This window comes from Anarhichas minor, unplaced genomic scaffold (assembly GCF_050575085.1).
Source record: "Anarhichas minor isolate MPS153535 unplaced genomic scaffold, ASM5057508v1 ptg000024l, whole genome shotgun sequence".
In the NCBI taxonomy this organism is placed as follows: domain Eukaryota; kingdom Metazoa; phylum Chordata; class Actinopteri; order Perciformes; family Anarhichadidae; genus Anarhichas; species Anarhichas minor.
This window is the reverse complement of record NW_027466470.1, coordinates 18,232,963-18,256,873: the sequence shown is the minus strand read 5'-3', so window position 1 is coordinate 18,256,873 and position 23,911 is coordinate 18,232,963. Positions and strand designations below refer to the sequence as shown.

The following is a 23,911-nucleotide window of genomic DNA, read 5'->3' as shown; positions in this document are numbered from 1 at the left end:
ACACCGTGGAGGGGCGCACACGGCACTGCGCATCGAGTGTCTCGGGAAGGAATTAAAGAATAAATTCCCCACACTTCCAATTAAAAAGGACGTGCTCCTGCAACGTGAGCGGAGGAAGGGAGCATTATCAATGAGGGGAAGAAAACACACCGTTACAACTCAGGAGGCACAATTACTGAGGCTGGCGGTATGCAATTAAATAGTGCTATTTAGACGGCGCTACTCCGCGCTAATAAACGCAGAACATATAGAGGAGACCAACCAAAAAAAAAAAAACAGTCTTTGGGTGTACCTCCCAATGCCAACAGCTGGGGGAACAGATGACTAAAATGTAAACACAAACGGTGGCATACAGGACTACTTCAAAGGAAAACGAGGCAATAAGAATGCGCATTTACATAAAAGGGTAAATTCTGAGGATTACTATTCACCATAATAATAAACAAAAACAATGCTCTTTGAAAAAAAAAAAAAAAAACGAACATCACAGGTTTTATTGTTGAAGATGAGTTTAGAGTAGGATTCAAATTAAAATGTATGTGAGCGAGCACCACATTACTCCCACTCTGTATCAAAGCGTGTCGGGCCCTTTAAAGCACACTGTGCAGGGCGAGCGGTGCTCGCTGGCATTGTTAAAAATGTAGAATATGAAGCTTTAAGCTAGCGACAAGTAATGAAAGTGGAAAACGGGCAGATGAGTCTTTTTGTTTTTTTATTCATGTGTCAAACCCTACTGACATTTCAGAACATGCTAAACATTAGTATAAACTCCTGACCCTCCCCATTCTGCTCCCACTTCCTGGTCCCCGCTGTGCTCTTGATTCACGCGACTACGCCTGACCCTTGTACTGCTGGTGCAGCATGAGCACGTCTTCCTGGGAGACCCTGGTCCATCCCTCGCTGTGGACGTGGTACAGGTTGACCTGCCCTCCGCTGTAGGCGTCGCGGAACGTGGCCTGATAGATGGCGCGGCGGCCGAGCTCGCAGGCCTCCTCCACCGTCAGGTCCTGCCGCAGGCCGCTGTCGATCACGCCGTAGGCGTACATGGAGCCGGAGCCCACGGCGAACAGGTCGCCGCACACCCGGTTGCCCTCGGAGTCGACGTAGTACAGCCCTGGGGACAGAGGACAAAAAGGCAGGTTAAAAAAGGAGGGTGGGGGAGGCAAAAAGGGAGCTGGGAGGAAAACGGTGTTAAGGGGAGCAGCGGCCTCCTGACTCAGGTGTTGAACTTTTTGTCAGGAAAGCTGAGACGGTGCATATCCAACACGCGCGCACACACACACGCACACGCACGCACGCACACACACACACACACACACACGAGAGAGAGAGAATATGAACAGCTGCAACCTCTCTGAGTGAAGTAAAGCTGGCAGATATGAACAGCTGCATCCTCTTCTCCAAAAAAAAAAAAAAAAAAAAAAAAAAAAAACGAAGCCGGCCACAGAAACCTGCTGACGAGGCACGGGCCACATCGCTGCCCCGGGGGCCCTGCTCCGGGTCTTATTGATCCCCGCAAACACGCCAAAAATTAACTATCGACCCGCAACCCAGAGCTGCACAGGTAACTGCGCCTCGCGCCTCATAAGGGAGGACAGGAGATAAAAGAAGAAAAAAAAAAAAATTGTGTGCTCACATCTTGTTGACATGAGACGAGTACAGCACATTCATATCCTTCCACACACACTAGAATTTCAGACATTTTCCTTTAACTTCTTGGCGTACACACACTTGAATGACACATGCTCACACACGCACGCACGTGCACACGCAAGCCAACGTGCACCGCAAGACCCACAACGCCCCGATGGACCCGTGACCGACAGTTTGCTCCACACCACGCTTCGTGGACATTTTGTTCCGCAACCATGACACACTCGCTCGGGCCTGATCCCAGAGTGACGTGGAACGGGTGACTAGCCAGCACCAGCCTGTGCGCTCGCCCACGGCCAGTCCCGCAGATGGTAAAAAAGAAAAAAGAAAAAAAAGAAAAACAGCCTGCGAAAAAAAGGCATGTTTCTCACAGCGCTTCACAAAGCAAAAAACCTGTGAAAATGAGACCCACTCCGAGAAACGCAGAGACACATGCATATGAGATTGCCTGATATCCAGCGTCGTCGCTCATCTCCCACATTAAAAAACACTCCAAAATGCCCTCGGATTGCATACGCTCGCTTGCCGAGTTCCTCGGCTAAACTAGTGACAGTCTATTAGGGATGGAGAGCCACTTGCTTTTCTGGGAGAAAAAAAAAAAAAAAAAAAAGGGAGCTTACCATTGCTTTCAACTGGCAAATTGCAGCTTCCTCAACCTGTCGTTAGCTTGCCATGGTAATCATGCCGTGCCTGTCTATGCATGGGTGTAATTTGCCAGTCTGAGACCAGTCTGTTCCTCTCGAAAAACTGTAAGGGACTCGTTAAAAACATAATAGGCAGGGAGAAGAGGGTTGTAAAGGCGGCCTCTCGTGTTGAGTGGCACGGTTTGACGGAGGTGGATGAGGACTCTTTAGGAGGTCCAAGTATAGCTGCGGAGCGGCACCAGAAAAACACTTCCCACATCCATTTCCTTTCCAAAACACACCTGGGTCTTTGTAGAGCCCCCTGCGCTATCGCTTAATGGTCTCTGCGCCTCAAACTCTGCCGTAGAAAGGCACGCAGGCAGAGATGTGTGTGTGGGGGGGATTCATGAGCCCCACTTAAAGCGGAGGGCACGTACGGTGGAGCATTGCAGCGGTGGCGGCCAACAGAGACTCCTTCCACTCCGTCAATCCACTGACAGGTGCTTAAGGAGCCTTGCAGCCGGCTGGACTGACAGCTTTTAGAGGAGCACAGTGCGATGGGTGGATGGATCAAATGGGTCAGTGTCTGTCCTTCCCACTACAATTCACCACTGGATGAGGAGTAAAAAAATAAATAAATATGAAGCGCAGCAGTTGACCAGACGGGGGGGGGGGGCAATATTACATCACTCTCCTGGGAGAGGCGGTAAAACTGACACATGGTCTCATATCACACACTGTTCTGCACCTTTTTGTCATGGGGGCTGTATCCCATTTAGTCACATATATCACCTTCTTGCAAACCCTTCATGTCTTTGTAGGTAGCGGGGGGGGGGCTCCACTGAGTTATCAAGCATTAACTGTACACTGATTGCAAGTGTCATAACATTTGAGGTTGTTGCGTGGAGCCGTATTTGACAAGCTCCTCGACGTAGCTTTTTATTCGATTTGTTTTGCTGCGGCTTAAGACACTCCATCGAGGGAATAAGTGCTCTTGACATGATTGTAGCCGGCTAATGAGCTTCCCGCCCAATCGAGATTGATTTCATTTACATGACATTTACCTCTCCGTTCAGTCATTGGCATTGTGGGGGGGAACACACACACACCTATTGAACCTATACGGGGATCATTATTTCCTCAATTGATTGCTCGGGGTTTAACGCTGTGTCGTTTGCGTTTGTTGGCACACAGGCGGGGCCGACATTGTTCACACGGTCCTCTCTGCTCCCCGGACAAAGCCGGCATCGACCGCGGCGGGTGTACGGGCATTACGCATGCGACCCAATTGTCCGGGGCTGGGACCCGACGTCCATCATACCGCCGCGTTCTGGCTGGCCCGCAGTCCCCGGCTTCATTGATTTCCCATTACTGTGTCAGTGTGGCGGCCTCTTTAAGCACACCTTCTGTGATGTACGGCCCTCACGCTGTGTGGCATCCAAAAGCCACAGCTCGAGGTACAAAAGAGGGGCAGAGCATACCGAGAGACCGCAGCGACATCTAGTGGGGAGGTCTGGTAACTACACGCGCTTACACTTAAACACAGGAAAGACACATGTATTGACGGTTCTGTGCATAAAAGGATCGTACATTTCATGGCTGACAAGAAAAACTTGACAAAGTCCTTAAAATGATTATGTGTGGATAGTCAGTTGTTATACATCAAGATTAACTGATTTTCCTGCACCGCAACAAAAGAACTATCTATATATATATCTATATATATATCTATATATCTATCTATCTATCTATATCTATCTATCTATATATCTATCTATCTATATATCTATCTATCTATATATCTATATATCTATCTATATATCTATATATATATATATATATATATATATATATATAGATATATATATATAGATATATAATTTCTTATATTAAACAGCTAACCACTCAAGTTCAACCTCAGTTTGGGAAGTAATGAATGCAATTAATAATTTCTTTGAGGCTAAAGCATATGGCCGGTCTTTCATGACTAAAACCCCTGAAACCGTATTTAAATGAGTGAATTATGTAGCTCACTTCACAAGCTGTGAATCAAAATTAATTAGTGGAAATCACAAGCCGAGAGAGGGCAGTTAATGTATGCTTCGATAAGTTTGAGTGCAACACTCAGACCTGAATTCAACAGCTTTTCCAAAGAAATTTGCCGTGTTGGTTTTAGCAGTAAAATACATCCGGTCATAACAGAGTGAGACACTTTTAACTGACGAATATAAAAACATGCAAAGAATTATAAATCCATACTGCGTCGTTTTCAGAATCCAAATCTTAGATTAATTCAAATTTATTCGATTTTCTAGATTAATCGAGGTGTCAGAAAATATATCTGCTCTTTTGATAACTTTAGAAATGATTATGTCATTTTTCAAGCAAAACAAATTGCAAATATTTGACGTGAGGTTTTGCAGCTTTTCTCTGTTTTCTATGAAGTAAAATGTAAATCTTTTGGTTTTGGACTGTTGGTTGGACAAAGCGAGACATTTGAAGACATCACCCTGGGCTGTAGCATATTGTCATGGCCCTTTGCACTGTTTTTCTGATCGACCAATAAATAACTTTTAAATCGTGAGTTGCAACTAATGCATCAAAAAAGGAAACCCCATCTATCTGTCAACAGTACAACAAAAACAGAATAAATATTATATATTCACTTTGGGAAAATGTTGCTGTCTGACATTTATTAGACAATTTTTTAAATAAATTATATTCTTTAAAAAGAGTGTTTGTATAATAATTGAAACAGCTCTTTTCCTCAAGACTGAACCATAATAATCACCTTTGTGCCAGACGTAGTAGAAATCTTAATTTGGATCATAACCCGACGCCATGTGTGTGCGTGTCGTATACAGCCGTTGTATTTACCTGGGCCTCTCTTGTCCCAGCCACACACCATGGTTCCCATGCTGAGTCCCATGCCCTTGTACTGGTACACCATGTTGGCGAGCAGCTTGGAGGCCGCCGCCACCGAGATGCGCTCCTTGTTGCGGAGCTCGTAGATGCGGCACTGGCGGGCCAGCAGGCGCTCCCAGAAGCTGCAGTCGGCCGCTCCACCGGCCATGGTACCCAGCAGGTAGGGGTTGATCTCGATCACCTTCTTCACAGTCTGCGAGGCGATGTAGGAGCCCGCTGTGGCCCGAGAGTCCACCGCTACGATGACGCCATGCTGGAACTGAGAGAGGTGACAGCGGGAAGGGGGGGAAACGCATTAATGGGAGCACATGATGGCAGGAGGGGGAACACGCACACGGATGGATCAGCGTAGAGTTCAATTACCTATTCCCTACCTTCCATTTCTGTCTAGACAAAGCAGAAATGTGCTGCTGCTCTACAACTGTGCGAGGAGACGAGATATATGGCTCAGCTCTGCCAGAAAGCTGCTGGATAAGAAGGAAGACCTTTGCTCTTCCCTCTAAAATCCTCAATCAGTGAAGTGACAGTAACAACAGCTGTATAGCACTACAGTGAAGACAACAGATTTAGCCAGCCAGAGGAAGATGTCTGCGCCCCCTTCCACTCAGGGATTAAAGGATAAAGTTGGGAGTTATTTTATCTTTTCTTTTTATCAACAAATCCCCGGAAGAGACCAAAAGCAGCTGCAGGGAGTTGGTGCAGTATTTACAGGGCTCTGCACGCTTGACAGAGTGAGAGGGGAACAAGCTGGCCGTTTCCACTAATGACAGCATATGACACCCAAACAAAGTGTGGCTCTTTTATGCGTTTTTAATAGTTTTACGGACAACAATGGTGTTCTGTGGCAGAACTGATTTCAGACTATTATCTCGTTAGTAGCCAGAATTCATTCTTGGGATTGGTATTTCTACCGGACTAGTCAAAAAAAAAAAAGATATGATACCTGTTTTTTTCCAGCATTATTCATTTTTGCTTCAGTGGATCCTACTTTGTTCTTTACTGCTACAACATTCAATGAGCTTATCCACAATAGTGCTTTTGTTGGGTTTTTCTTATTGTGGTGTATTACTGTCATTATGTCTGGTTCTGAAATAATATTCAGATCATCTGATATCGAAGCATCTGCCCTAATATGAACAACATTTACAGAAAGTATGATAGCATACTTAAATGAACAAATAATGGATGTGAAAAAATTAATTCTCATTTTAAAAAATGCAATCCTTCCTACCATAGCTGCTATAAATAGCCTGCCAGGACATATCATCACTGAAAATATGAACCACGTTTTTTTTTATTTTCACCCATTAGATCCATTAATACTCAGTTAAATGGTTACATAGTTTATTTGGGATGAAAGAAAATTGTCAAGAATGCCAAATAGAATAAAGATATACATTATCACACACTTTAACGCCTCAGTTGTCTTTTAAGGTAATCTGTTCAACTTGACTATAATAAGACTTTAAAACAGTTCTTTATCATATTTAACTGTTAATATGCAAAAAAAAGACAGCACCTGTACAGTTGGATGATAGCATTATGTAAACCACAAATTGAGTTCATACTTATATTATTGTGCAGAGAAGTTATTAAACATAAGCCATGTGTGGACGCTGCACAAGTGTCGTCTACAGATCCGTCTTCTTTCCATTCATGCAGGTGGAAATAAAGCCGACAGATTCAAAGGTATTAACTTGAGACACGTACACATTAAAATGTCATGAATGTCAAAAACACACAGAGATGACTAGCTTACGATCACTGAACTGCTTCTGATGCCAGAAACGTTTGACACAAATCATCACAAAGCTAACGTTAACGTGAGGTGAACATGTCCAATGAGAACGCGGTTTGTAGCTATGCTAGCATGCTAACGGTTGACATGTAGCGTTATGTGAACTCTCAAGAACGTAGTCTGGAGTTTGAAAGGTTTATCAAACACCTATGTTGACAACTATTACAATTCGTTAGTTTAGGAATAGCCGCTAGCTACTAATTGGCTTTAATTGACTTACTTTAAATGCTAAGGTGGTGGTTCCATGCAGGAACTCTATTTTCCTCTCGACGCCATCCTCGTCCCCGCCACTCAGAGGGTTTTTAACGGAGAAACTGAGACCGTCTCCCGGCGTAGCGTCAAACCCCAGGCCGCTCTGTTCGGGTCCGCAACCGAAGACGTGAGGTTGACAATTATCAAAAGAAAAATTCGCACAATCACTGCTCAACACACTAGCCAGAGCCATCTTTGAAATAGTGTGATGAGCGAGCAACTTCCGCCGGGGAGAGGGTGAAACATTTTATCGAGTCGAGGTGGCAAAAGAAAATCCCACAGCGCCCCCTGTCTTCGGGGCGGACTGCAGATGTGCCGCTGCGATGAAAGGGGAGATAAAAAGCTGTGTGTAAACTGTGCCAACACCTTGATAAACAAAATCAAGACTCTAAAGGCTACAACAGTTTTAAAATACTTATAGTAAAGATGTATTCTAGCTAACTGACAAACTCTTAGGAAGGTGGCTGACTTTACAATACTTCTAAACTTTACCACCAACCACCACCTGAACCACCAACATTCTGCTTCATCCCGAACCCTCTGATGCTCTTCTTCTTTCCTCCACTGTCTTCTCCCTCCTCTTCATGTCTCTGTAATATTCCTCTCTCAGGTCCTCTCTCTTTCTTTGGCTCCATCCCTGGGCTGTGATGTGGAAGAGGTCCACGCTGTTTCCCGAGTAGGCGTCCCTGTGAGTGGCTCTGAACACCGCTTCCCTTGCCAAGGAGACGGCCTCTTCTTTACTCAGACTCCACCTCAGTCCTCCATCCAGGACTCCGTAAGCATAAGGAGAGCCCGAGCCCACGGAAAAGACATCCCCCTGCAGTCGGGCTCCATCGCTGCACACATATATCAGCTTTGGGCCTTTGTTGGGGGACGCAGAATGTGAGTCTTCTGACCTCATTGCACCGTCGGCGTTACCTGCTTCCTTATCCCAGCCACACAGTGTAAGGGCCACACACAATTCAGTCCCTTTAAAGGGGTGCAGCATGAACGACAGGAGCTTGGCGGTGCCACTTATCGAAAGGCAACGTCTGTGCCGCAGTTGGTAGAGTCGGATCTCTCTGGCCAGAATTCGCTCCCACAGCATGCAGTCCGCCCCGCTCCCCGAGGAGGTGACCACTAAATGGGAGTGAATGGGGGTGATCTTGTGAACGGCTGGACAGGCAACAAGTCCCCCAGCACTGGCGCGCGTGTCTGCAGCTGCAATGACCCCGCCTTGGAAGATGAAAGCCAAGGTCGTCGTTCCATGAGACAGAGGGAAGGGTCGGCGGACCGTCACTGAATTGTTGGCCGGGGAATAAGGCATCGGAGGCCTGCGGTGGAAAGGGGCAGAGTTCGGCAAAGTTAGCTTGGAGAACTGCAGTTGAATCCCCCTATTTGTCCCAGATTTCACCAGTCTCCTCAATCCAAAATTGCATAAGTCAGTCATGTGAAAACATGCGGCTGTATCTTCGAAGTCGAAGTCAGGAAACCACTTGGGATACACAGGAGTGTCTCTGAAGCTACAAATGTCTTCCAAAGCCATGATGAAGGATATACTGATAGATTTGTTGTTCAGAAATTCAGAGTGTCTTTCCCAAAGATTTGGCAGGCAAAAATTAATCATCAAACACAGATTAAACCAAGGTCTGTCTTTAGGAAAACTGGTAAAACAAAGTCATTAAACTCAAGTGTTTTGTAATGGTGAATGCTGCCACCAAGTCTCACTCGCTCATCTGACGTCTGGTCTGAAAGACCAAAGTTTGTACCCTTTTATAGCCCTCCCAAATATGACACCTTGCACAAAAACACACACAGGCCTGTGTCCAAAACCATTGGAGTTGACATACGTGATATTTTATCCAACCGGCTGTGAAAATAATATCCAGAGAAGCCCTTTTCTGCAAACCCTCGATGTTTTACTGAGTGACAGACTCATCTTTCTAGTTGTGTGCAAGTTCATACATCTTTTTCATCATTTTCACTTTGTTGTTACAGCAAAGCAGGATCTTCTGACAAACTTCCTTTCTGTATTGTAGTTGCATCTAGTATATGGCCCAGAGATCTATCATTTAGTTCTAGCAGAACTAAAGTAGGCCTAGACCGAATAACAATTCATCTGATTGAATACCGGTACCTTTTTCAAATTATTCTGACAAAAGATTTTTATTTTTATGACTGTTACTTTCATTTATTTTTAAAATAACTAAATATCTGTGTAGGATGTTTAAAAAAAATAACGTTAAAGCTTTTATATGAAACATGAACTGTTGAATTCAGTATTCATAAACTGAAGACCTTAGATGCGCAGTTATCGCGGTATTTTAAGATACATGCAACTGCAGTACATCCGACGCCATTTTGGGTCTACGTCATCTTGCTACCCAAATGAGCACAGTGGCCCTTGCAGATCCAAGATGGCGTCAGTTTCACCGTAAACCATAGGGACGAGACGGTCCCAGTCAATCCATTCAGTCGGCTAAAATCATGGCGTCCGGCAGCACGGGGAGCAGGGTATCCTGTGGGAGAGATTTGAACTGTGTCCCGGAGGTAGCCGACACTTTAGCTGCGGTCGCCAAACTCGGGTGAGGATACTGCTGCACTCCGCAAATTATTTTTATTTTGGTAAAAGTGAGCTTGCGAGAGGAAACGCGCTGGTTTGCTTGCAAAAAGTCCGTGCGTGGGTTTGCTAGCATCATGTCGATGCGTGATGCTCGCTAAGCTAGCCGGTGAATAACCAGCACGTGCCCAATCACAACGATGCATGATACCAATGCAAAGTGTTTATTTTACCCGTATAGGCTGTTCTGTTTGTGTTTTTGTGAGCCGGCCGGGGAGTAGTTAACTAAACAGTTTGTTTATTTTTAGCGTTTCACCTCTACTTGACATTATACATGATATCAATGCTAAACTGCGACCCGTTCTTTCTCTGGTGTCCAGGTTTGACTTCCTGTGCATGCCCCTGTTCCACTCGAGGCTGAGGAGAGAGTTTGAGTTGGAGCCCGCTAAATCCCGATCCGGCGCGCATACCCGATCAGACCTGCTGCTGTGTGGAAGAGGTTTGTCCTGCTACTGTCTTCAGTCATGTCGGCGGCTAGGAGTAGTTTTATTGTATGCTCTCTGTAAATAAGAGAACTGATCCCCTGTCTGCCGCAACAGGCCCCTGATGGATGGATGATGGGTGATTATGATGGTCGAAACGGGGGTTCAATAAATGGGATTATTATTCACTTTTTAAGTTTCAATTAAAGAATTTTAGAAAACCACAAAGCCAGAAAATGTAATCATATGAACAAACAATAAACTACAAATACAGATTTGTAACAAAGCAAAAAATAAATTGCATCATAAGAGGTCATGGTTGTATGACATAACTCGAGATGCAAATATCAGTGTATTGGTTTTAGTGTACCGTTAAATATATGTCTTGTCCGTCATAACGTCGCCTTTTCCATTGTTCTCTCTGTTGTAGCATCACTAACAAAAAAAATTGGAGTGTCGTATCAAAGTTGGCATATAGATACAATGCTTGCTTCAGCCTTTTTTGATTCTTTGTTTGCAAAACACGGTGCCAGTCAAATTGAACCCACTCAAAGTTTTGATAAGAAACTAATAATAAATCAGTTGAAGCCCTTTTTTTCTTTCAACTGTGCTTTGTGCTTTGTCTAGATTGGAATACTCTTATTGTTGGGAAGCTCTCTCAATGGATCGACGTAGATTCAGAAATCGAGACAGAGCGCCGAAACTCGGAGGCTGTAAGTTCCTCAACTTGCAGAAGTTTTTGATCTTATCTTGTCCAATCTCCTGTTAATTAATGTCTCCACTCATCATTCTTTTTTTCCCGTTGTTTCCGTCCAGGCTCTGGCACAGGAGTTGAACTTCTCCGCCTACCTGGGTCTGCCCGTCTTCATGATCCCTCTAAAGGGCCCTAACTGTGCCAATCTAGCCCGTCTGCTGCTAAACCACATCCACACTGGACACCACACCTCAAATGTAAGACAAAGCACGAACAAACTCCACATGCACACGTAGATTGCTTTTCATCTAGCAGAGAATTCCGACGGACTCATCCGCTAACTTCTTGTCCCCCCCTCGGATCAGTTCTGGGTACGTGTCCCGTTGATGGCGTCTGAGGACACGCGGGAAGATCTGATCGAGAACGAGCCGGGCCCTTGCATCGACGACGCGAGTGTCGATGAGAAGACCTGGAGCTGGTTAGTCCACTTCCCGAGCAGTCGAGTGCAGTCTGCATGCTAAAACAGCTGCCATTGATTTCCTTTTAAAACCGTGACTCATTTTGTTTACTTCCCTCTCGTTCCTTTAGGTGGCACTCATTTAGAACCCTTTGTGACTACAACAAGAGGATCTGTCTCGGTGAGAGAGAGAGAGCACACTGTGAAGCACCAGCCTGGGGCAAAGTCACTGCATTAAGAATAAATAATTATGGTTGTGTCTGCTACTGAAAATGTGCTTTTCTTTTTTTTGTATTCCTGAAGCTATTGATGTCGGAGCAGACATGCCGTCAGACGCGGTGATTGATAAGTGGCTCGGGGAGCCTATCAAAGCAGCCATACTTCCCACCAGCATCTTCCTAACCAATAAGAAGGGCTTCCCTGTTCTGTCCAAAGCCCATCAGCAGATAATCTTCAGTCTTTTCAAGGTACGATTCCACAGCTTCAACTGAAATGACAAAACCAGCCAAATGAGGAAGTGTCGCTTTGAATGAAAACAAATCAATCTTTTCGTAGTTGGAGGCCCAGTTCGTCTTCACAGGCACCAGTCGCCACACTGAGAAGGACTTCCGGTCCTACCTGCAGTACCTGGAATACCTCAACCAGAACCGGCCCTCACCCAATTCCTACGAGCTCTTCGCCAAGGGCTACGAGGACTACCTGCAGTCTCCCCTCCAGGTAAGGAAGTGCTCCTCGGCTTTCACATGTCCAGAGAAGAAATGTTATCGATGAAGACTAATGCTATTATTTTCCCTCCTTCCTTCAGCCACTCATGGACAACCTGGAGTCTCAGACATACGAAGTGTTTGAAAAGGATCCTATTAAATATTCACAGTACCAGCAGGTAAGACCATCAAACCCTTAAGTCAGCCATTCCAATCAGACCTCTCCTAGGCAGATCTTGTGAATTTGTACACAGTATATATATTTATCTATATATTATAGTAGCTACCTTACCCGTTCTTACTCTGAGCTTTCGTGTCGAATATTTAATTAGCTGTCGACGTGTGCGTCTGTAACTGAAGGGAGAGCTTGTACGGACAGGACTGATTGCCACTTGTGCTGCACTCTCACACCATCGACATGTTGATCCACCTGCTTTGTCCTTGTGTCTACAGGCTGTGTATAAATGTCTACTTGACAGAGTTCCAGAGGAGCAGAAAGACACAAGCGTCCAGTGAGTATCTGTACCCACATTAAACGTTTGCAACCAACACACTCTCCTCTCGATAGAGCTCTGTAGAACCTTTAGTAGCTGAACAGGGTAACATACTTGAGGAAATGATTGTTATTTATTTGACAGGGACGGTGCACAGCTTCTTAGTTATTCCAGATTTCGCTATAAGCTAATTTACACCTGTAGTTCCTGGGCAGTAAACAGAGAATAACATCGCTGTTAAGAAAATGAACGCCATAGTACAAAACACAATTACAAGACTGTACATATTCACGATACGAGAACAACATATTTATGGCAGCACAACACCCACAACATTTCACAACTTTAAGACACATCAGGTGTTAGCGTTCATGCGTGACGGGAACATGATTGGTTTGCTTTTAGCCATGATTTCAAATGTCTTGAATTTAAAGCCCATCTCTAACATAACTAAGTTAGTTGCTCTAATAGAGAGAGGCTGATCTGCCAAACTCGGTCGAGCCGTCGCTTGCAGTCTCCTCAGAAATGATGATGTCTCGTTGTCACAGGGTGTTGATGGTGTTGGGAGCAGGTCGGGGTCCCCTGGTCAATGCGTCCCTGCGCGCTGCCAGACAGGCGGACAGGAAGCTGAAGGTGTACGCTGTGGAGAAAAATCCCAACGCTGTAATCACGTGAGTGGAATATACAGTATGTCTAAGCTTATATCTGTACAGTTTAACTTTCATCATCTGACCATAAGGATAAGTCCTGTCTTATCTCACTATAAATCAAGGCGTCTGTCGGTCTGTCTTTATGTGTGTTATTCGCATAAATCATGAATCGCTCCTCCGATCTACATCACACACGCTGGGTGTGTTACTGGAGTGCTTTTTTCAAATTCGGTGCAATTTGGACACGTTCAATAGTTATACACTTTGAATATCCAACAGCGGGGAAAATGACATCGAAGTGTGTTTCACCGCAACCCGAACGTGTGTTTTCATAACCGGATTTGGTGATTTAGGGCCCTTTGCTCTCCTTTTCACCCTTTCCCTAGCTGGGAATTGTGGGTATTAGCAGTGGTAGAAGAAGTACTCAAAATCCAAAGTACCAACGGGCTCTTCTACTAGTTGCATACCAATTTATAGAGCCTAGAAAACATTAAATTGATGCCTTGCGCAAACAATCTTAACAACTTCTATACATGTTCAGGCTGGAGAACTGGCGCTTTGAGGAGTGGGGGGATCAGGTGACAGTGGTGTCATGTGACATGCGTGACTGGGCGGCACCCGAGAAGGCCGACATCATAGTCAGCGAGCTGCTGGGATCGTTTGGTGACAACGAACTTTCCCCCGAGTGCTTGGATGGAGCGCAGAAATTCCTCAAAGGTACTTGGGTTGTGTGGTTAATGTGAAATCTTTGTCCCTTTTTTTTTATTATTTGAAGTATCGACTACAAATGTAGATGCTGCAGATGCAAAGTCATTAAATGCAGGTTGTTTGCCACATCAACCGTGAGGAAAGCATTTTTTGTCCTCTATTACCTTTTTTTTATGCTTCCTTGCATCTCAAAGCGCTTTCTCTTTTCCTCGTCCGGCCACGTCTTGTTCTCAGATAACGGAGTGAGCATCCCTTGTTCCTACACGTCCTTCCTTGCTCCCCTGTCCTCCTCCAAGCTCTACAACGAGGTACGGGGGTGCCGGGAGCGCGACAAGGACCCGGAGTGCCACTTTGAGACGCCCTACGTGGTGCGCCTCCATAACTTCCACCAGTTGGCTGAGCCCAAAGCATGCTTCACCTTCAAACACCCCACAACAGGTAGACGCAAACAGACTGAACTCGTACGGTACGCCCCGGTAAACAAATTCCACTTTGACATGATGTGTTGTGAGTATGCTGACCGCTCTTTGCTTCTTCTTTCAGATATGGACAATAACCGGTATCAGTGCCTCCGATTCTCAGTGGGTTGTAACTCCGTGCTGCATGGTTTCGCTGGCTACTTTGAGACCACGCTGTACAAAGATGTCACTCTCAGTACGTCACCTTTATTAAGAGGGAAGTAATGTCGTCATTAGATCTAAATGTTGATGTTTATATTGTGTGTTTGTTTGTTGCAGGTATAAAACCAGCCACGCATTCACCTGGAATGTTCTCCTGGTTCCCCATCCTCTTCCCCCTCAAAGTGAGTCGCACAGATAAAATCTTCGAAATTGAACTACTTGCCGTTTGCATTCGCATATCAATCCTCGAATTCTTCCTCCCGATAGCAACCCATCGCCATATCCCGGGATGAGGACATCACGGTGCGGTTCTGGCGCTGCAACAACGGGAAGAAGGTGTGGTATGAATGGGCCGTGACCGAGCCCTCCTGCTCCGCCATCCACAATCCAGCAGGACGCTCCTACACCATCGGCCTGTGATGACGACACATCAGCACACCCATCAACACACACATGTTTCTGTAAGAGTTAATGGCAGTTTAAGTGGAGGTGTCCCAGCTCTTTTTTTATATACACAGTTAAAACCTGGACTCGTGGTGCAAAACCGCTAAAAGTTCAGTCCGGGTTTTAAAGTTACCAGTGTTTGGAACGTTTGAGCGGGCAAATATAAAAAAAGAGTTGATTGGATAAACAAGATATTTCCGCCTGTGTTTTTGAGAAGTCCGTTCAAGCGGGCACGGACTATCACCTGTACACAGAGTGTGTTATTGCTGTGAGATGGGCTCATTCAGATTAGGTCAAACACATCGTCACTGGTTTATTTTAAGTCCCCCGACATCCACACTCAACAGAACCTTTTGCCTTATCAAACACAAACACACATTCCATACCCTCCTCCTCAACACAAGGGGGTCAGAGGAAGGTCTTGCCATTCAGGTCACATACCATATTGTTTGGGGGGGGGGCTGTCTCTTATTACCTTTATTTTGTTTGTGTGTTTGAACCATGTCAATAAAAACAACTCTGTAATGTTCTCCCTGGGCTCTGAGCTTTTGTTTGGTACCACTACGCTCTGCAAGTTGTTGGGATCATAACATAACTTATTGTAAATGTCTATTATTTTAGAATGAGAACAGAAGCAGTGCTTTATAGTTTATTATGAGATGGCAGGCTAAGCAGCAAGGATATTTTGTTGTCCAGTAGATGTCACCCTTGGAGGACAATCTGCTGGCCCACAAGAAATCAATAGATTGATGGCTCGCCCTGACCTAATGTGTGTAGAGCGTGTACGCTCTAATTTTTTTTTTGCTGAAGCCTTGTACTTCATTAGCAGATGTTCAGGCATATACAGACCTGTCGGATGTAACAAAGCGTAGTCATCGGCTCTGAACCTCACAGTTGTGCAGTGTGCAAGTGTTTTTCTGCATCGATGCAACTGTCGAGTTCAATTTAACCCTCGGAGAGACTACAAAAGCTACTAAATATGTTCTTCAATCACAGCTAAGCATTTCTGGAGCCTGCAGACAAACAAGCAGGGTCAAAGGTCGATTGACGTGTTAATAATTAAAACAGACAGTAGACTTATCCATATGAGATCATACACTATATGTAACTATTTTATGCAGGCAAGTATGACTATAAGTAAGTTGATAAGCTTACACTTACAAGTTCCCCATCAACTGTATAACCACCTACTTTTGGTAACTGGTGCTTGTCTTGTTAAATGACCGTTTGTGCAACTAAGGGCAATGTCAATCATACATATTGTGTTTGTGGAGATATTCCTTCACCGTCATTTGAAATATGCAATAAATGGATATATATATGTAAGGCAAGTCCTATATCCAAATTTAGTTTTTTATAGTTCTATTCAGGCAACTTTGCTGTAAGGATAAACTATAAGTGTACCTTTAGGTTGTGTATTATGTCATTGGGGAAAAGGGAGCACTGGGTCCTTATTGCTAGAGAGGGCGGGGCGTGAGACGTTTTGACAATTTGGGCTACGCTGATTGGTTAAAAATAACTTAATTTTTCTAATTAATTGTCAGCTGGGTGTCTTTTGTTATCTCGGCCAGCCGACAGGACGAATGCCCAACATGAAGTCCGTCACCTAACAGGCCGCTTTCAGGGGGGTTCAAGTCACAGCAGCTGCCGAACAGGTGGGTCCTCACTTTATTAGCTGTTTCTTGAGGTGTTACACAGCAAAACAAAGAGCACGAGGTTAGTGCTGATGGGTTAATTGCTAATTCCAACCGTCTTGTTGGTTACACAGGAAACACACTTTTGTTGGTAGCTATTCGCGAGACGTGTTTAACCGGCGAATTTCAACCTCAGTATTTCAACATTTACCGGTTTGTAATGTAACGTGACGTGCCTCATTTTGCTTTAAAAAACAAGTTTGTGGTCACTAGTAAACCCTCCAGACAGAGTGCTGCACTCTTCATTAATAATGCTAGGACGAGCACGAGCCTACTGCAGCCAACTTATTTTTTACATCAAATGGTTCTGTAGGAAAGTGGCGGGAAAGTATTCAACAACTGTGTCTGGGAAATATAATTGAGTTGAAATGGAGTTCACTTAAAAAAAATAAATAAAAATTCTGCCTTCATATTTAATTTGTGTATTGGCAGGCTTCGTAGGGAGGCGCTGGCCACAGAAGAGGGAGTGTCGTTGGAAAAGACTTGAGGATGCCCGAGGGTCCGAGAGAAGAGAGCAGCGGCGGCAGCAGCAGCAGCAGCAGCAGCGGGGCCAGTCACTCGGAGGGCCCAGGCCTCCAGTCGGGTGCGGGGAGGGATGCAGGAGTAAGCTCCAGGGTGGCTCTGAGGAAAGAGATCGGCCTAGTCAGCGCCTGCGCCATTATAATCGGTAAGAACGAACATGTGGTGTTTCCTTCCACTCGTGAACTATTGGTAAGTGAAAATAAAGGCAGTGAAGCTCTCATCAGGTTTTAAGTGACAAAAATAATCAATTTTATGGCTGACTTGACTGTGTGGATTGGCCATCAGCAATACTTCATACTGTCATGCTTCATTGTCGTAATTATTTTTTGGGCTTAAATAATGGGCTATGGCTGAGTGGAACAAACAAGTTATTCAACAAGTTATTGTACTGCATAAAACAATCATGAATTTAGTTTCACTTGGGATTCATTACACCTTGTTTTGTGTGAGAAATCACTCATTTGGAATAATGTCGTCCAATTTGTGAACATTTTGTCACTAAGCATATTTTGAAAGCATTTTCAGGATGTCGATGAACCGTCCTCCTTTACACGTGTAAAGAAAATGTAGCTGAATCAAGCTACACTGACTTAAAACATGCCACCATTTACTTTGTACTGAAGTGGTTGGGCCTCACTGACTGTAATCTCTCCCTCCATCACTCTCTCTGTCGTGATCGTGAGGGATGGGCATCCTCGGTACGCTCGTCACATGTTTCCAGGGAACCGTTAACTGCCAGGAAACCTGCTCAGTCCCTGCATACATGCAGAGAAACCCCCCCCCCCCAAAAACAAATGTCAATGAAAAGCAATCCCACTAATGATGGTGTCTACCAACTGCATTTTCCATCACCGCCTTAAGCATGTGGTCGCTTTACCGTTGACAAGAAGCAGCTGTGGCCTCGTTATAATATATTGATTATTATGGATAAATGAGTGTAAAAGCCCATCAATCATCTACCTCATTTAATTTAAACTGCACAAGATGGCAAATACCTTCTTTGAAATAAATCAGGTTAGGCGGTGCCGTGTAAGCATACTGCAATCGTCTGCTCTGCTTTTCCCAGCCACTGAAAATTTCCCAGTGGATGTTTTTAACAATATTATGTACTGTTTGGATTTGTGTGTTTGGTTCTAGGAGCCACACGGGATATAAACTCATTCATCTCCTCTGGTGTTAAAAGTCGCACATATTCTCCTCTAAAACAAAGGCAACGTAAATATAATTCAGAAAAAACATTAGCAACTACAAAGAGGCTAATTGTCTCTCTCGTAGACGGTAACAGACATTCAGATGACAAAAGTAAAATAGAAAATACGACTCGACTGCTCGTTTTTGAAATTGTCCATATCATCGTTGATCCCAAACGAGCACAGTTTTCCCCACATGGGCTGACCAGCAGTGGGCTTGTGGGATGGGAAACATGGGATACCTGATTGGCCAGTCCACACGCAGGATCAGGCTGCTCCAAAAATACATCATAGCCCAGTGTGGAACAAATCTACGAGCCGGTAGTGCGGGCCATGCACAGAATATTCACTTGGGGAGGTCCATAGGTGAGAATAATTTTATATAAAACCAACTCGGCGCGCAGGGTAATTCTGTACTGGAAGAAAAAAACGTATCGCGGGGCGTCATGTGACAATAAATTTAATCTTTCCCTTTATAGCCTGAGATCTGTTTTAGTGGCTTTATGCTTGTTTTCATGCTTCCCACTGTTCATAAGCATAATATCTGCACCGTTATGCTTTTTATACAGAAGATTTGTGACTTGTTTCATTGCATTCACAGTATTTAGTTTTGCATATTTAAAATGGCATTGAAATGCCAGAGCATCCAGCAACTGCTTCTAATTTGTATTCTTAATCTGTCCTCTGTCTGTTCGTTTATTTATTAAACTTTTTTTTTTTTTTAACTCTCTCAGGCAACATCATTGGATCAGGGATTTTTGTGAGTCCTAAGGGGGTCCTGGAGAATGCTGGCTCAGTGGGTTTGTCCCTCATTGTGTGGGTTACCACTGGAATCATCACAGCCATCGGTGCTCTCTGCTATGCGGAGTTGGGGGTGACCATCCCCAAGTCGGGGGGAGACTACTCGTATGTCAATGACATCTTTGGAGGACTGGCTGGGTGAGAACAAATATTTGTCTGAAGCCCTTATGTTAAGGATTTAAAGGAGCAGCATCTAGCATTCATGGGGATATATTAGATAATATTAATATTGGACACAAAGAGGCTTCAACGCATGTTTGCTGTATATTGATTCCTGTATTTATAAAGTTTTGCTCCATTGATGTGTAAAAGCTGTCTGGAAAAATTATAATGCAAGGTTGTTGTAGCAAACCTTTTGTAATTAATGAGAATGTTGAGTAGGCCCCGCCCCCTTTCCCTCCACAGCCATGTTCACCATATAATGAAAGACTCTACTAATGTGTTAAGTGTTGTGTTCCCAGCATCCCAGAATGTCACTGACCCAGTTGCACTCATTTATCTCGTCTTCAACAACAGTGCCCCAGTGCAGTTCTATAACACACTTAGCCGATATGCTTAATTTTGTGCTAACGAGGGCTAGCATGCTCACACTCAGTTGTGCGTGTGTGATGCACACTGTTGCTACGTCTCATCCACCTCCTGCTGTTGTTGTCCCTCAGGTTTCTGCGTCTGTGGATCGCAGTGCTGGTGATCGCCCCCACTAACCAGGCTGTGATTGCGCTCACCTTCTCAAACTACATCCTGCAGCCCCTCTACCCCTCCTGCCTCCCCCCAGAGAGTGGCATGCGCCTGCTGGCTGCTGTCTGCCTGCGTGAGTCCCAGAATTAAACCCCAGATGAAATGGCTGTCGTTTGAGGCTAGTGCATTAACGGATGCAGAACGTGATGCGGCATTCAAAGCCCACTTTGAGGAATTAATTTCAGGCATGACTTTATTTGATTTTATAAAGACTTTTTAAAGCCTTTGTTAGAGGAGCTTTGTGTGTATGGGGGAAAATAACTCGAGTGAGATCATTGAGTAATCTTTGCTTGATTGCCACCTCTATAAAAGTTTTGATCAAAAAGCCTGCATTGCAAACTGGATATCGATGTAGCGTGCAATGAAAGACGCTGCATTAATAATGCACGCGTTGTAATCTGTGCAGTGTAGGAGCTTGAGACATACGGAGGACTTAAAGTCAGGATATCTCTTTCTGTACTGCATTGATGGCAACGTTCATTCATCATTGAACCCTAGTCAGGATGAAAATATTTAAAAATACAACTATGCAGTATTAAGATCACATTTTGCATGAGTTAGCATGCTAACACGTTAAACTAAGAGGTGTTGGGCACAGTGGTGCTTTGAGCTAAATGCTAAGTACCGCCTCTCAGAGCTGCTAGCATGGCTGTAGACTCTTCAGGAACTTGTGAGTGACATATTGTACAACGAACTTCATGGAAGAGATACTTGAGTGCTGGAGTCCACCGTACTGTGTACAGGTAATCAAGCAAACCCTGGGAAACGCATGTTACATCGAAACACTGATGTTCTGAAGATTGGTCATACAGATGCTTATCTGCAGGTGTTTTCTTTTTTCTACTGAGGCAGGCTTTTCTGTAGGTGAATATATATATAGTCACACTTATGCCAAGCAACGATTGGACTAGTTTCACTCAAATTGTCAGATATACAAATACTGGCTTTGTTGCCACCTTGTTGTGAGAAGAAATGTCTTGAATCAGACAAATAAATTAAATTATGATTGGTAAAATGTCTTGAGGCGCAAAAAGAAATGTAACATGGAGGGGAAAACTAATCCCCACATGATGGGCGTGTGATGCAGCTATGCACTTTAACTGATTTGACTAATAATTAGATCCTATATTTTAAGTGTTATGACTTTAAGGTACATAAAACCTTTATTTTCTTTTAAATTAATTTAATGTTTTAAGATGTAAAGCAGCATTCTGTATTATACATTTACCTGTTTCTATTGCAGCTCCACACATCTGGTACATTTTATTTTTCATTAGAAAACCAGGGTTGTTTCTATTCAAACACCATGAAAAACATCAAAACACATTGTAGATGCCACATTGTGTAGAAGGCTCCGTATTATTTGTTCGTAAAATGGGACGGACCTCATTCTAACTTTTGTCTTGCTGTCCTGTAGTGTTGCTGACGTGGGTGAACTGCTCCAGTGTGCGCTGGGCCATGTACATCCAAGATATCTTCACGATTGGCAAGCTTTTGGCCTTAGGTCTCATCATAATCCTGGGCGTCATCCAAATATCCAAAGGTAGCATCATGTCTCTTTCACTCAGACCATTCCTTTAGTTTCTGTCTGTCCGTGTCTCTCTTATGACAGTGGTTCCGTATCATTTGTGCTTTTAGCCTTTTGAAAGTGAAGCAGGGTCAACTTCATAATGTCTGCAATGTTTCCCCATCTGTGTTTCACCTGAATAGTATTTAGAGGTCTGAATAGGGAAACGTGTCTAGTATTTCACAATAAATATGTAGTTTTAATCATTTCCTGACCCTTTACTAGAAAGCCCCTGTCTTAAGGTATGATGCTAAAACGACGCCTCAGCCACATCACAATATAGTTCCCTTGTGCCTCTCACGGGATTTATAATTCCAATGTGAAGGAGGGATTAGCTCTTCATCCCACTCATAATACACACACACACACACACTCATGTGACCTAGCCCCCTCATATCCCACTTTGTGTGACATAGAAGCAGGAGGTGGTTATTGCTCGATATGATAAAATAATATTTAGTGGCTGAATTCTAAAACTGTTAAAAATAGGGATTGATGGTCACCACCGCTAAGATGATGTATAGGAGTAGACTTACACAGGGTATCTGTAGATTTCTATGTTAAGTTAACACATCAGACCCCTGCATCCGTAATCAAAAAGGCAGTAATGAACTGTGTAGAACATGGAAGGATCGTAACGGAGACCTTTTTTAAAAGCATCGTGTGTTGTGTCTGGCGACCTCTGCTGCTCGGGTTGTGGAAGTGAAGAACCAGCTCGCATCAAGATGGACTTCAGTTAAGCCCGACGTTTGCTTTTTGGTTCACAGGTCACTATTACTGGTTGGAGCCGGTTCACGCCTTTGAGACCTTCCGAGAGTACGACACCGGTCAGATGGCGCTGTCCTTCCTACAAGGCTCCTTTGCTTACGGAGGCTGGAACTTCCTCAACTACGTGACAGAGGAGCTGGTCGACCCGTACAGGTAACGTCTGCACAAGCAGCGAAACGCAGAAAACCATCATTCGTTAAACTATTAAAAAGGGAATTTTAATATTGACATAAAAATCAAAACATGGTTTTATGAAGACCTCACAATACATAAGAATTTGTAAATGAAGGCAGAAAAAAAAGTTATGAAATACGTTGCGCAACACACAGGAGAAGGCCACAATGTACACAGCAGTTTGGTCCATCAAATAAGCGTTCAGCTGGAATTAAACATTTGTTAGAGGGGATGGTTGTGGAAATCTCTGCCGCATGATAAGTGCCATCGTTTTGCAGCACAATTTGCTTCCGATTTTCCGATTGAATTTAATGAAAGTTTTCAGTTCTAAATCTTGGAAGATGCAAATGATCACTCGTTGTCGGTACCAAATGCATCACACACACTTGTACATAAAAATAAATGTTGCTCTGTGGCCACTTTATTAGGTACACCTGTACTATCAATGCAATCCAAGCAGGATGAATAGGAATCCAAATGTTTCACTTGTTTAATTAAAGGTCAGTTGCGTTTCTCTAAGGTAACATTAAACTTCAGTCACAGAAAATGGTTAATGTACCGTAAACATCGTCTTCCACCCTCCCAGGAATCTGCCACGTGCGATCTTCATCTCCATCCCCCTGGTCACCTTCGTTTACGTGGCCGCCAACGTGGCCTTCGTCACAGTCATGAGCCCCCAGGAGCTGCTGGCCTCCAATGCTGTGGCAGTGGTGAGGAAACAGAACCACGTTAAGTCCAATCTGAATGTAGCTAGAAGCAGATCAGACTTTGTACTCACTTTGACATGGAGTAGTTGCATTAAGAGTAACCCCATTAATCTGACGCATGCGCCACATTGTAGCATAAGCACTTGATACGTCTCGATTAGTCACTGTTATTAAAAGTATGTGTTATAAGTGTGTACTACTTGTTCTCTCTGTCTGCTCCTCATAAGACATTTGGAGAGAAATTGCTAGGAGTGATGTCGTGGATCATGCCCATCTCTGTGGCGCTCTCCACCTTCGGGGGCGTCAATGGCTCCCTCTTCACGTCGTCTCGGTCAGTTTGTCCCCTCCTGTCCTCTATTTCATCTTATTGCAGCTTCTATGCTTGTTTTTTGTTTGTTTTTGTCACTTGTTCCCATGCTGATATTGGAGCCCGTCCCTGTAGATGGAAACAGGGCAGGGTGAAAATGAGAAGCTTAACAGGAATAAAATGCATGGGCAGTGTAACGGCTCGTCTCTGAGGCCAAAAATTAGATTGCAGATTGTGGCGAGAGAGCCTGAATAGAAGGTCGTACTCCTCGGAGCATATTTGACTCTAAGATGACCCCACTTGATCAACCCATCCCAAAGTACTGCGCCCATTGTTCTCCTTTTCTGGTTCATTTTTTCCCCTCCTGCACTTTTGACTTGAGCAGTTTGTCTCTGCACCA

General features: G+C 44.2%; 4 protein-coding genes and 1 long non-coding RNA gene across 6 annotated transcripts; 2 read left to right on the top strand and 3 right to left on the bottom strand.

Moving 5' to 3' along the window:
- Positions 1–695: 695 nt before the first annotated feature.
- psmb5 (proteasome 20S subunit beta 5) lies at positions 696–7,466 on the bottom strand. The gene is made up of 3 exons (XM_076097820.1): positions 7,220–7,466; positions 5,154–5,460; positions 696–1,114 (listed from the first exon to the last, which is right to left on the bottom strand). The coding sequence occupies exons 1-3, from the start codon at positions 7,442–7,444 to the stop codon at positions 831–833; spliced, it is 816 nt and encodes a 271-aa protein (XP_075953935.1). The 5' UTR covers positions 7,445–7,466; the 3' UTR covers positions 696–830.
- A 311-nt stretch (positions 7,467–7,777) lies between these two features.
- psmb11a (proteasome 20S subunit beta 11a) lies at positions 7,778–8,717 on the bottom strand. The gene has a single exon (XM_076097819.1). It carries the CDS (start codon positions 8,678–8,680, stop codon positions 7,778–7,780), a length of 903 nt encoding a protein of 300 aa, XP_075953934.1. The 5' UTR covers positions 8,681–8,717.
- Positions 8,718–9,689: 972 nt separating this feature from the next.
- prmt5 (protein arginine methyltransferase 5) lies at positions 9,690–15,572 on the top strand. Its single transcript, XM_076098496.1, has 16 exons — positions 9,690–9,815; positions 10,171–10,289; positions 10,900–10,985; positions 11,089–11,223; positions 11,332–11,444; positions 11,555–11,604; positions 11,727–11,890; positions 11,979–12,140; positions 12,229–12,306; positions 12,581–12,639; positions 13,170–13,292; positions 13,813–13,988; positions 14,214–14,417; positions 14,523–14,633; positions 14,717–14,781; positions 14,867–15,572. The coding sequence occupies exons 1-16, from the start codon at positions 9,718–9,720 to the stop codon at positions 15,017–15,019; spliced, it is 1,896 nt and encodes a 631-aa protein (XP_075954611.1). The 5' UTR covers positions 9,690–9,717; the 3' UTR covers positions 15,020–15,572.
- Positions 12,736–15,150, bottom strand: LOC142956759 (uncharacterized). 2 transcript variants are annotated; one of them, XR_012956050.1, is made up of 3 exons: positions 14,823–15,150; positions 14,501–14,642; positions 12,736–13,261 (listed from the first exon to the last, which is right to left on the bottom strand). It is a non-coding gene; the product is annotated as an uncharacterized LOC142956759 (long non-coding RNA). The 2 variants fall into 2 exon arrangements; XR_012956051.1 differs by lacking the exons at positions 14,501–14,642; positions 14,823–15,150 and adding an exon at positions 14,144–14,485.
- Positions 15,573–17,226: 1,654 nt separating the features above from the next.
- On the top strand, positions 17,227–22,480 carry slc7a8b (solute carrier family 7 member 8b). Its single transcript, XM_076097381.1, has 6 exons — positions 17,227–17,404; positions 18,636–18,815; positions 19,133–19,388; positions 19,910–20,061; positions 21,406–21,531; positions 22,323–22,480. The coding sequence occupies exons 1-6, from the start codon at positions 17,227–17,229 to the stop codon at positions 22,478–22,480; spliced, it is 1,050 nt and encodes a 349-aa protein (XP_075953496.1).
- Positions 22,481–23,911: the final 1,431 nt, after the last annotated feature.